At 54.3% G+C, this 13,003-nt stretch overlaps 2 protein-coding genes across 2 annotated transcripts; one reads left to right on the top strand and one right to left on the bottom strand.

Moving 5' to 3' along the window:
- Window positions 1–1,050: 1,050 nt before the first annotated feature.
- NCS54_01034100 (Hypothetical protein) lies at window positions 1,051–2,040 on the top strand (the record flags this gene model as incomplete). Its single annotated transcript, XM_053155654.1, has 2 exons — window positions 1,051–1,642; window positions 1,703–2,040. The coding sequence occupies 2 exons, from the start codon at window positions 1,051–1,053 to the stop codon at window positions 2,038–2,040; spliced, it is 930 nt and encodes a 309-aa protein (XP_053011629.1).
- A 1,714-nt stretch (window positions 2,041–3,754) lies between these two features.
- Window positions 3,755–5,757, bottom strand: NCS54_01034000 (Hypothetical protein; the record flags this gene model as incomplete). Its single annotated transcript, XM_053155653.1, has 5 exons — window positions 3,755–4,524; window positions 4,577–4,813; window positions 4,874–5,329; window positions 5,384–5,573; window positions 5,626–5,757. The coding sequence occupies 5 exons, from the start codon at window positions 5,755–5,757 to the stop codon at window positions 3,755–3,757; spliced, it is 1,785 nt and encodes a 594-aa protein (XP_053011628.1).
- Window positions 5,758–13,003: the final 7,246 nt, after the last annotated feature.

The raw sequence follows: 13,003 nt of genomic DNA, 5'->3' as shown, positions 1-13,003 counted from the left end.
AGTTGACGACGCGAACCCTCTCGACTTATCAACTGGGACTCGCGCGATATCACGAGGTCGATCACGCCAAACACGTGAGACGAGAAACTCGTGATCTCCAAGGCAGGCCCGCCTACGCTACGCTACCTGCAGTGCACGCCTCAAGGCACATGATCTGGGAGGTATGTCGGCTTCTATGCATCTCATTCACTTTGTTCGCGATGCTTTTTGCTTGATGCCCTGCACCATGTCTTCCCTCCTCTATTTGCGCTATGGCCCGAGGGAATTATTTGCGCTTTTTGATCGGTGATGCTCCTCCTCCTCTTTGCCAAGTGGCCGTTCTTTCCCCATCACCATCGCTGTCGCGTCCTCGTGCCTCTTGCTATCATCATCACCATCATCGTCGTCATCACCACAACCCGCCTCGAAATATCATCTTCTTCGCCGCACCGTTGTTTGTCTAGTCCGGCGTGTATCATCGCCTGGTCGATCACACGTCGTGCTATCGTCTAGATTCGAGTGACTGAATCAGCATCGGCGCATTTCCGCTGCCGCTCTATCGCATCCACGCGACGGCCATTGGCATCTTCACTTCGCTGTTGTTCAGTCACCTTTGCTCTCGAGTGAGACCAAGACCTGACCACGGTGTGGCTCCGTCTCTTCCTGGCTTATACAGCCCGTCGCATGCTTCATTCACGAGCCAAAGCCTGTCTGTCTGTCTGGCATCAAGGCAAGCGCCTCCCTGGCCTACATGTTCTGGTCGAGACTTGCACTCAAACGGTTGCTTGATTCTTGACAACTCTACACCCAAGATTGGATCCCGCCAGTCGCCTTGATCGTTTTTCATGCTTCGTCTCGCCCAAATCTTGCCTTGCAGAGCTTTCGTTCTAACTGCCCTCCCCTCCTCAGATCTCTGACCGATTGTCAACGTCTCTCATCTGTGGCCTCGACATCGTCAAGCCTTGCGCACGGTCTCGACATCCGGCGCACGCGTCTGATCGAACAACCCCCGCCTAAATCTCATTTTCTCCTCGGCACTTATTGCCAGCGTCTTACCAACTGAACTGAACCATGGCTGAGTCCGTTGTTGCCGAACAGCCAGATCTCTCCAGCCTGACCGGCTCGCCTGGTCAGAAGCGGAAGCGTGAGTCAGGCAGCCCTGATCTGACCAGGAATAAGCGTCCTGCGCCGGCTGCCCACATGTCGACCGACGCCGCCTCCTTCATCGATAATGCCATGGACAACCAGGTTGCCAATGCTAATGGCGTCAACGTCGCCGACTTCAACGCCCTGCAGCAGGCGGCCCAGGCCGACCACCCTGAAGCTCCGGATCCCGCCAGTGCTACCAGCACCGCCCAGGCTGCCCTCGGAATGTATCCCACTCTCCACGTTCCGCCGTCGACAGAGGAACAATTTGCAGCTCAGGCAACCGCCGATGGCGATCATGGCCACGATGCCCAGTTCAACCCAGACGTGCCACCACCCAACGTCGACGGAATCATGGAACCTCCGCCCCCTCCGGTTGCCCCTCCCCAGCATCAGCCCACACCACCAAATGGGGTACAGCACCAACCACCTCGGTACCCGCCTGCGGCTCCCAACCCGAAGCCAACCGTGGGCTCGGAGGAATGGCACAAGATGAGAAAGGATAACCACAAAGAAGGTATGGCTGGCATTGCTTGTTGCTAGTGTTTGATACTGGAAATAACTAACCCCGGCTTAGTGGAACGTCGTCGCCGTGAAACCATCAATGAAGGCATCAATGAGCTAGCCAAGATTGTACCCGGTTGTGAAAAGAACAAGGGGTCCATCCTGCAACGAGCCGTCAGTTTCATCTCTCAGCTCAAAGAGAACGAGCAGCAGAACATTGAGAAGTGGACTCTGGAAAAGCTGCTTACGGAGCAAGCCATCACAGAGCTGAGTGCTTCCAATGACAAGCTCAAGCAAGAATGTGAGCGCCTTTACCGCGAGCTTGAGACTTGGAAACGAGTGGCCCAGAACGCTGGCCTGGAGCCTCCCCAGCCCAAGGAGGAAAACACTGCCACCACTACATCGAGCTAGGAGCCGACGTCAGCGTTGGCATTCGCTTCCCTGTCGACGCTGCCATCATTCTAACGTATACCCCCGTCTAATGTTGCCGCTCACATGCACCTGCCCTGCCCACCAGCAGCAGCAGCTGTGGCACCCTCTCTATCTTTCGTCTTGATTCTATACTTTGCTTTTGTGTTTTACTGCGGAGCCTCGGGCAACATTACTCCATCGGCCAGGAGCGATAGAGATACTCGGGGCGAGGATCATCTCTGTGCATTCGAGTACGGCAGTCAGTTGCCTGGCTTGAATCATGTTGCCTTGAGTTTAGTTTGATTTGATCGATTTTCAGTAGCTTGGCGTTGGTGGATGGATGGACGGATGGATGGATTCACTTCCAGGTCGGCAGAGGGTTGAGGTAACAGAAATGATTCATGGTGCAATCAATACAATAGCTTGAGCGTCGAAACGAGTTATCTACCAAACTTGGCTACACATATGCCATTGTGACTGACTGACTGTTCCTTGTCATTATGAGATGATGCATGGTGGAGCACGAAAAGCCATCCCTGGCTGCTTGCGTTCAAATGCTTACAATTAGGTCCTATCAAGCCTACAACTACCATTATAGTCACTGACTGTCCCTGACCCCTTTTTTTCTGCATATGAGCTTTCGTTCAAGTTTCTTTCGAACATCCACACAGGTGTCTGATTGGCCATGCAAACCACTCACACCTAGCATACAACTCGTCGTCCTCCCATCAACCTCCCCTATCTCTCCAACTTTCCGCACAAGCACAGCGTGTCGTCTCTCAGGCCACCACATCTGACTCGCGCCAGAATGAAAGTGAGCGCAGGCTGAAACCTGATTGTGCAAGATACACTCCTGTAGCCACTCTCCACTCCATTTGGAAACGTGTGAAAAGGACTAAGAGATGATATCGAACCAGTTCGAAAGATAAGAAAGCCAAGCAACGTCCACTCAGAAGAAACTCTATACTCGCATCCTTTGTGCTTGTCGAGCGTAAACGAGCAAGAGCAGAAGAATAGCCAATGACAAATACGTTCACCGCCATCAATCGTCGTCGCGTCTCTAGTCGTCAACGTCAAAGAAAATAACCCTTTGGCCCATTCGCCAATAGGTCCTCGCTTGGGTTGGAGTCAAGTGAGGCCATTAGCCGAGTAACAAGGTCTTAACAGACCCCAAGCTTGGCATCGAGTTGTACTGGTCGTACGCACACGTTCCCCCTTGTTGAGCAACGGAACACACTCGACCCGTTATGCCAATCCGCCGCAGAAAAAGAGCCAAAGAAAGACCTCCACAGAAATACAAGACAACCAAGATCAAACCAAGTATGTGATGTGATATGATATGATGTAAAATGCCGCTGTAGTTCGCAAAAATCAACCAAGCCGCCCCGAAGTTTTTGTTTCAAGTATATAGTTTGGGGTATCGAGTCATGGATGTGGGCGAGACAATAGAAGAGCGCCCGTCGTCTGAAGCAATCGAGAAATTCCGCCGTGCCTGGAGCCGGCGTTAAAACCCGGGCTGAGAGGGATATCGATATTGCCCGTGGTTCCACACGCTCGGTTTGTCTTTGAATAACCTGTGCTGTCTGACCAGGTCCTTCGTCATGCATAATCTATATAGATATAAGAAAAGCAAGTGTATCCCAAGACCGAAGAGAAGCTGCATCATCAAAGGGCGTTGGCTACAATAGCCGTGTCGTACACGCTTATATCGCAGCTAGTGCATCGGGTTTCGTGGCACATCGTCCACTTTCACGCCGGGAAGCCCTCGGTTGTCGTGAGCTATGTAGTCGTAGCCCTGCGTGGCATGTACCTGCGGAGGCTGTGGTACGGCTCCGGAGCGGAATATCGGAGGTTGGTTCGGATCGTATCCGCGCGGGAGTCCGTCAAACGAGGCACCCATGTACGACTGTGTCTGATTCATGGGAACCGCGGGGTTTACAAATGCTGATGCAGAGGGATTGGCTGGCTGCTGCGTAAACGTGTACATGGATGATGCGTTGGGCGCCGTGGAGCCGGGTTGCTGCCACTGTTGCGCATACATGGTCGATCCGTTCTGTCCTCCGTACTCCGCTGGAGCGCTAAAGATGGAGGAGCGGCGGCCTGAATCATGGGCTGGAGGAGGTACACCCATGTCCATAGCAAGGCTTCCTCCCGTCGAGTGAACCGAGGACTGGCTGTTGACTGGCAGGTTACTGCCCTCGACGAATGTGTGCTGCTCCTGCGGCATCTCTGGCATCATAGAAGGAGGGTATTGGTTGCCTCGCACTGGCAGGTTGTCAAGGAAGGGTGTCCCATGCAACGACGGGCCAGAGCTGTGGCTGTGAGTGGTTGACGACGGCATAAGCCCATGCACTGTCGAGAGCTTGGTTGATGGCGCGTCCTGATCTTCCTCGTCCTTGGGGATGGATCCCTCGTCGTCGTTTCCTGACGCATACGTCTCGGGGATCTTGTCGTCCGCCATCACATATATCTCCATTGTCCCATCTACAAGCCGTCAATATCCCAAGCAAGCATAAGCCGGGCCAAGAAAACCTACCAATTTCATCATTCTTGTATCGTTCCTCTTGCTTAGCCACCTTGAAGATCTCGTTCAAGTACGGCCGCTTCCTCGCGTTGGCTGGGTTCTCCTTGTCGGCAAAGAAGCCCGACAGTGCTTCAATTGTAATCTCTTCAAGTTTCTTGACGTTGAGATTCAGCTTCTGGATGTCTGGATGCTGTCTGCTGTTGGGCTCCACAATCATCCTGAGGATGTGGTTGAGAAGATGCACTCGTTCTAGGACACAATGTTAGCAAGTTGTGGCCAACCATCGGTTCCATGACAATCATGTCTTGCCTCGCTTGTAGAGATGATCCGGCTCCTTGTGACGAACTTTATCCTCCTTGGTAGGTCCCCATGGCTTAGGCCACCAGTCAGGAGCTTTCTCATCACTGCCCGTGTAGGGGTGCGTCGACTGCTTCTTTGGCTCCACGGCCTTCACCCATGCTTTGGCGATCAGCTTGCAGGCAGTCTGCTGACAGTTCTTGAATCGCTGTTCGTAAAAGTTCCAGACGTCATCCGAGTTGCCGATCTTGATGCCTTTAAGCGTCGTCGAAACAGTCATGGGCATCTCTTCCTCGTCATTGATGGGGTGGCGTGCCCGTGGTCTCTTGCGGCCTGGTCGTGTTGGCGCCTCCCAGTCGTCAAAGTTAGATAGTCTGCGGCGATCCTGTAGGCGGTTCCGGGGGAAGTCCATGACTTGCTTGTAGCTGCTGTCGAACCCGAAGGCATCATCGACAACAGGGCTCGCTCCTGGTTATTACTCAGTCTTGAGTCCAAACATATATCGTGCATGGGTTGACCAACCGGAGTCCAATCGTTCCATAACTCTCTGGTATTTGTCGAGATCAAAGAATTGCTTCACAACATCGCCGGGGAGTTTCGTCGAAGTACCGGGACCAGAGAAGGTCATAGGGCTCCCGTCGTCCATTATCACAGCAACAAAGTATCGTCTTGCCGCAATCGCACAGTGCTGGCGAAGGGCTTCGTCAATTTGCTTCATTCATGTTAGCAGTTGATTGGAACACTCAGAGTTGGGCGAGTTATACAATTGGGGGTTGTCGGCGGTGCATTTCCTGAACCTCCGGGAAGCGGCCATCCTCGATCCCATCACCAACAAACCGGTCGGATAAGTAGGAGTGGTGGCGAGGGAAATTGTCCCTCGGCCAGTCTCTGACCATCTTCCTTGCGACTCCCGGGAGTCGTAGGCTGGTCCAGGTTTAACTTGAAAATCCAACAGTAGCTAAAGACAGTCACAGATGCGCCAATGCGTTGCAGGCTGCAACTCGATTGGATGGGGCAGTTAGAAGGTCGTGAGTCAAAGGCCGTCCGAGCTTCGTATATTTAAGGTTGGTAGACGGGAATAATGGTTTCGTTTCTGGCGCAAACCGTGATTTGCTTCAACGCGTCGAGGTCAAAAAAGTGTGGTCTGAATCGAACAGGAGATGCTGAATAATGATACGGCAAAACACGAGATGACTGTTGGGGCAAGCAACACTAGTACATGCCGTGGTTGGGCGGTGTACAGTGATATGAGGCGCGTCGTGAGCAAAAAGGTCAGTAGCCCGATGGCCCAAATGAGGTGAAGATGCTTGATAGAACGTTGTGAGTCCAATATGAGTTGGATGAGCGTTCTGTGAGCAGGTTGCGGGTACTAATAAGCACCAAAGGATGATGTCAAAATGGTGTCGAGAGCGGTGACTTCGCCTCTGGTCAGAACCTCTCCGGGGGGTTAAAGACGCGAGTTGACTCCTGAGGATGGGCTCGGCAATGGCGTGAAAGCGACACAAGATGCAGATTGTGGATTGTCAGGAGACGTCTCAGAGCAACAAAGACGCGAGCGAGGAATTGGTCTTGTCGATGGCAGGACTCTGGTGGTTTGCTTGCAAGAAACGAACGGTTCTGAGAATGGGGTGCGGCGCAACCAGGCCTGTCACCTGCTGCAATGTTCTCGCAGCGGGAGGATGCTGCACTAGGATTCTTTGGTCAACAAGCCGCAGGCGAGAGGAGGGTCGTCCGCGGGTGGTCTGAGTTCGTGGTTGATTGCAAAGTGTCGTCGGCTATCTCCAACCGGATGTGGGCGAAAAGAACATGCAGGACGGATTTACCGACCAAGGAGCAAGCTCGAAGCAAGGGGATATACCGTCTTCCAAGGGAGAAAAATCGGACTCCAGCGTCGTAGTAGTCTGCAAGAGAGTGATGCGAGCCTGGGCTGCTGAGGTGGCAACGGTCCAGGATCTTAACTGGCGAGGAGAGGATGAGTGGCCTCAGTCAAGGGGGGGGAGATCGCGACGGCACCTGGTCGACGGAGAATTGAGCAGCACTGGGATTGGGATTGAGCGCTGCTAGTGGCAAGACAAGGTTAAGCTGAGCTGGGATGGGATGGGCGACAGGTTTGCGATCTTGAGAAAGAAGACGAGGTTGATATGACAAGGTTGCGGGACCGGGACAGGCGCAAAGCCGGGGAATGAGGGACGAGTCCAAGTAGGAGGCCCCGCACTGGACCGACGTTGTCTCTCTTCTCGCGACCTTTAGCTCCAGAGTAGCCAGATTCGCGTGCCGCTTGTATGCCAGGATGGGCGCTTCCCAGTCAGCGAAGGGGAGGAAGAGGTTCAGGTAGACGACGGGTGGTGAATGGATTGGGATGGGAGCACAGGACAGGGACCGCCTTGGTTCCAACAAGCACGCACACAAGATGAGTGCTAGGGTGATCTTTGACGGACGGTGGGGGATCAGGGACTGGTGCGTGTGGTGTAGTGTAGGTACCAGGATGGACGCCCCAGGGTCTCCGATCGCAAGCCCGTTCCCAGCAGATGTCTGGTCAGAGCAAAGAGTGGACGAGAGAGCGAGCGAGAGAGCGAGAGAGGAGGGGTGCAGTGAAGCTTGACGACGTCTCTGGATCAGATCCGCGGCCGCGACACCCCAGGTCTAGTGGTATCCGTAGCGGTAGTGGTCTTGATAGTGGTAGCAGCAGCTCGACAAGAAGGGACATTCAGCTATCGCCGGGATGTCGATGAACCGTGAAAACGAAGCCAAGGGTGAGAGAGTGGCAGGGAAAGGAAGCAAGACCCCCCCTAGTCGTCAGTGTCGCACAGTACGTATGGATTGAGAGGACGAGACGCTAACCACTCAAGGCCGAGACGGTCTTGACTTGTATGTACGTAGTATGCCAATCCCATGATCCACCGACCTGGCTGACAGGGCTCATGTCAAGGGTGTTGACGAGAGACGGCGGTTGGTCCACGCTTAGCTTCCGACGCCCCCACAGGTGGACGGATCCAAGTGTGGCTTCCAAGAGACAGGGCACAGGTGCCAAACGGCATCAACAAATCAGATTGGCTTCTGTGCTTTAGATTATCATGGTTCCATGCAGCATCCATCAATACGACAAAGTTTGGCGTTTTGCAATCCTTCAGGTTTTTGAGGCTCCAAATGCCAGGACGACAAGCAAGGACGACAAGAGCACCAGCTCCGACCCGCAACGAGTGATTAGACCGGCCTCGGAGAGGCAGGGATTGCGTTGACGATGGCTGAAATGGTGGGCCCAGAGGAGAGTAGGTTGGATGGGGACGAGCCCAATAGTTGCGACCAAGACGAGGAAAAAAGAAAAGGAAAAAGAAAGGGTAAAGGGAAAAAGCCACCCTCTTCAGCAACGCATGACTGAGAGCGCGGGTCCTGGGGCGACAACACCGAGTAGCACCGTACTGCGTAGGTACTAAGAGTGAGACAGGGTGCGCGATTAGGCTGGTGATTGAACCAGCCAGAGTCACAAAAGAGCCGGCGATGCTGCCATGACCTGGCTGCATCTCTAGGTAGTCGTATTGCATCATCCGCCATTGTTGCTTTTGCTGGGACGGCGGCTTGAGACGGCAGGGTGGTCCGTCATCCGTCCGTGTCCGTACGTAAAGCCGTTGACCGTCGAGACGTTTCGTCTTGAGGGCCCAGGCCTGAACATGTGTGCTCTGTTTTGTCTCTGCCTCTGCTCTGCGTACCGCACGCATCTGGACACCTGTTTGAGGGAACTGCTGGGGAAGGGATTGGCCATGGTTAATGAGGCCAGGGCATGGATGCCTGGCAATATCAATGGCAAGTCGCTGATTCGATGCTGTGGGTGGGAATGGCGATGTGCCATTCTCCAGAATTCCAGGGCGGGGATTGCACGGAGTGAGGGACCCAGGAAGCGAGGTTGTTCTCCCAGCTTGGGCCAGGGTGAGCAGAATCTGCCAGTCCTCATTTCGGATCTCGATTCGTAGCTAAGCTTGCCGACGCGTCGTGCCTGGCTGGGACCGTCATGACAGGCGACGAGGCGGAGAGAGTAGGTTCAGACGGAGGTGACAGTATCGATGCCTTGATACTAGGAGCGGTTAGTCGTCGTGCGCCTCAGCAGAGACAGACAGGGGATGAAGCAGCCAGCTCAGGTCGATCTTGTCATCCATCGTCCATGGTGGTGGACTGGTCTGGCGGCCGGCCTCGCGTGTGCTTGTTCTCTCCCGAAGTGCTGCCACTAGACTCCAAGGCGGCAGCTGGATTACTGCATTCGTCTTCATGGTCGAGATCTGGTGAGATGGGGTCGGCCTCTTGGGGGATTTCGGGGCCATGAGCTCCAGGAAGCTTTGCTCGAAACGTGTAACCCTGCAGGACCGGCTCATCCACTATCGCCCAACGCAGCATCTCACATCGGTACCATGGGCGGGCAGGACTGGTAGGTACCTCTGTACTGTACAGTCCCGCGGTGTACGGTACGGTACTCTTATGCGCATATGCAGAGGAGAGTTGACTATCAGCCCCAGGCCAGGCGAGATCTCAGATCATGTTGGCAGAATATGACGGACGATAGCCAGGGCGAGTGATAGCATCCATCCATCCATCCATCCATCCATCCATCATCCATGGTCCAGAGTCCGGCGAAAAGAAGTGGGAAGAAGTTCCAGCCTGGCTTTTGGTGGCTGGGCTTGGACCCAATGGCGCCGCCAATCCGGAGGGTCCATCGGCCAGTTGAAGGGTCTAAAGGCCACCTTCCAAGGGGTGGGTGGCCCTTGCTTTCCACATTGATGCTAGGACGAGGAGGAAGGAGGAAGGGTGGTGGCCCTGGTGGCCCAAGTGCCTGCCAACTTGCTAGGCCTGAGCAGCCACCCGCCGGGATTCACACACCTTGCACCCAACTTGGAGGATCTAACGCGTGCGTGGTTGGATCATGTATAACCTGCTTACAACTGCGCAGTTGCGCATTACGTGGTACTACGTTCGAGTTTCAAGTGCCCTACCTGAGCCGTTCTCAACACTAGTTGTGCCAAATCCAAAGTACTATCGCGCACGCAAATGGGAGGCAAGGTACCGTGCAACTGTCCTTCCCAGCTAGGAAGTCGAAGGCTGCGGGCGGTGGAATTCAGCTGTGGAAGGAACTCTGGGCGAGACATGCAGCAGTTTCCTTTCATGCGAAAAGATCGACGCCTGCGATCCTGTGATGAATCACGCGCCAGCACTGGCACTTCAAGTATTCCAATACCTTCTCTACTGCTATCCGCAGCATCCTAGTAGAAACTTCAAGACATTCCGCTCCGGCGCCAGCACGCACTAGCCGTCACCACCTAGTTCGGTATGATCGGACCTGAGCCTCCCCTCCGCCGATGGACGATATGGCAGTCTACAGGTGCACCGGCACCACCATCATTCATCCTAACTCCCCCGGACACGCACTGTCAGAAGTCAAAAATCACCTTGTTCGTATCAAGGTTCTCGGCCGAAGCCGACAAGCGACCAGCAAACTCTGGGCCGGACCTGGGGCGATGGACAGGCGGGAGGCACGCGGTCCGGCTCGGCTCCTTTGTTAGCCTTGAAACAAACGTATTTCATGCGCAGTACATTGGGTCATCCGAATGGACTACCGTCTTCATTCTCCATAAGCCAGCTCCGCTCTACGGTATTGAAGGCTTTGCCGGCTCCCATTCTGGAATTAGCTTCCCTCGATGGGAGCTGTTCCTTGGTGACACGTGCCATTGCTGCAGTGACACAGCTCGACCTGGCCCAGGGAAACAAGCATTCGATTCCAACAGGCATGCATCCATATTACTGCACAGCGAGCGGAGATTGGATTCATCGGGACTCGATGCAGCATCACAGGCTGAAGGACCAGCTCGGCATTGACGGATTCTCAAGAAAGAAGAAATCAAAGCTCTCCCTTTGCTGGGCCAGACCTGCGCAATCAATCCTTCTAGGTCCACAACCACGAAATGCAGATGCAAAGCACACGCTACCGCTCCGTACTCCGGACGGCACGAAGCACTGACCAGGCTCTTTTGCCAGCCCACTGCCCACTTGGGCCACATCTCCATCAACAGGGAGCGGGAAGCGCACACAGGCACGTTTGTGCGCTCGTTGGCGGTCCCGGCGCGTCGGCTGCACAGGCAGGGATGGCACAGTGCGTCAGCCACAGCTTTGACCCATGAACGGCTTCGGCTTTTGCTTGGACGTGTGGAGTAATGTCGACTTACTCGTGCGGACCTCGCGCCTGTGGTCGACCTGTGGGCGATCCAGAAGGGAAAGAATCGTCTCAACACACGAACCGAACCCATACATACCTACCAACCTGGCCATCGATTCTACTGTCTAGGCAGCTCCCGGAGCAAAACAACCTTGGCAGCACATAGCCTTGGCGTCAGAACACAGCTCGTCAAGGATTTCTATCATCTCGCTCGCTTGGGCTCCGCGTTCCTCGCTCCTCGTATGCAGGAACAGATCATGAATAATGACCAAGCGCACCGCATCAGGACGGATCCATACCATGAGAAACTTTTCACCCAGCATGACGCAGTCAGTGCTTACCGGCAGTTCAACGCCTGCCTGTTCAACAGTCGCTAGGCTGTGCAGTAAGTTAAGGCGTGGAACGGGGAAGAAAAAGGAAGGTTATTGTGGCGTGCACGCGGCGTTATTTATCGTCTCGCGTGCAGGTTTTTTATCGCCGTTACCGACCTGAGGCTTGTCGAGACGTGACTTGCGAGGTTGGCTGCTACAGCCAGGATAGCTTGGCCAGGACACTTTCAGGTTGTCCTGTTCGCCTTGACCTGGCTTCAGACGGATATCATTCATCAGATTGGCACGGATTGTGGGCGCCCTGGCAGATCTTTGCCAGGTTCGGCGTCTCTGCAGCTGCACAACGTACCTGGTCTCAACCATGTGTTCAGAAGCAATTATAGATTCCCCGGGAAAACTACACTAGCTCCTCATTCCTCTGAGAGCGAGGCCATTCTGGCCAGTCAATACCTCGCTTGAGGACGCGTTGCCTTGCAATGTCTCAAGGACGGTCGCTAAACCCCGCATCAGCCATTCCGCGAGCATTTTGCGAATGGTCACCGGGGGCAATGCGAAGGCCGCCTTATCTTGCGTCCACAGAAGGACCACGGCTCTTGAGCAGCTCGGCTCTTGTCTCTTGAGGTTGGCCGATCCCCAGTCCGATCCGCACTGTCCTGGCATCCAAAGCCGACAATCCACGAGTGCGATATGGGAAGGCCCCCACGCCAGAGCCCAAGGACGATTCTGGGCCTTGACTGCTGCCAACTGGCAATTACCTAACGTCATGAGCTCAACTATGGACGCCATTTCCATCAACCCCTTCTTCTCGAATTCTGCTCACAGTTGTGGTTGGATCACATACGGGCCGACCGCAGGGAGGCGTCTGCTGCGCAGTAGTGTCACAACCCACGAGCTTCAGAAACAGATCCTCACAATATACCAATCAACCCTACCCCTCCGTGATAGCTGTTACACAAGCGTGGCATGAGCTACACTATGGTTTTATTTGCTGTAGGCAAGGAGTCAACGCACTAGGGCAGCATGATGATTTACATATCCAGTGTCAGTCTTCGGCCCGCTGCCATGTTTCCACGCGACCAGCACATTCAACTCGAACTGTCTCGCCTATTTGGTTCCGCCTGGCTCAAAGGATATTCACACAGTGGTCAAGTTTACTATTCCATGGCTACATTTGGCAGACGCCCTCCTCATCTTAGGGATACAGTCTCTCCAGTTGTTGCTTGGTCTCCTAGTAGTCTTGCTCGAGCCTCAACGTTGCGAGACAACCATTCGAAACAATGAGACACCCCTGTGGCCTTGGATAATGGCCCAGAGTGACTCGATACTACTTCTTGGTCTTTGTCGATTCTCCTCTGCGTTGCTTTTGTTAGCAGAGTTCCAGTGGAATCCTTCACACGACGGATGGAACGGTGACGAGCCAGACCAATGCATCTGAAGAATCAGCCATGATCATCATGACGATGTTGGATCCTCGCAGCTATGGAGAGTCTGGCTTGAAGGGTGTCTTGAGCTACACTCAGGACTCCTGTTGGCCCAGACCTGGTAAAGACATGGGACTGCTGGTGGCATTATGATCGACGCTGCCTGCAGTCAAGCATACAGAGACAATGCGTTCCT

Source organism: Fusarium falciforme, chromosome 8, assembly GCF_026873545.1.
Source record: "Fusarium falciforme chromosome 8, complete sequence".
Lineage (NCBI taxonomy): Eukaryota > Fungi > Ascomycota > Sordariomycetes > Hypocreales > Nectriaceae > Fusarium > Fusarium falciforme.
Note: the sequence above shows the minus strand (reverse complement) of the source record. Positions and strands in the feature narration are given on the sequence as shown.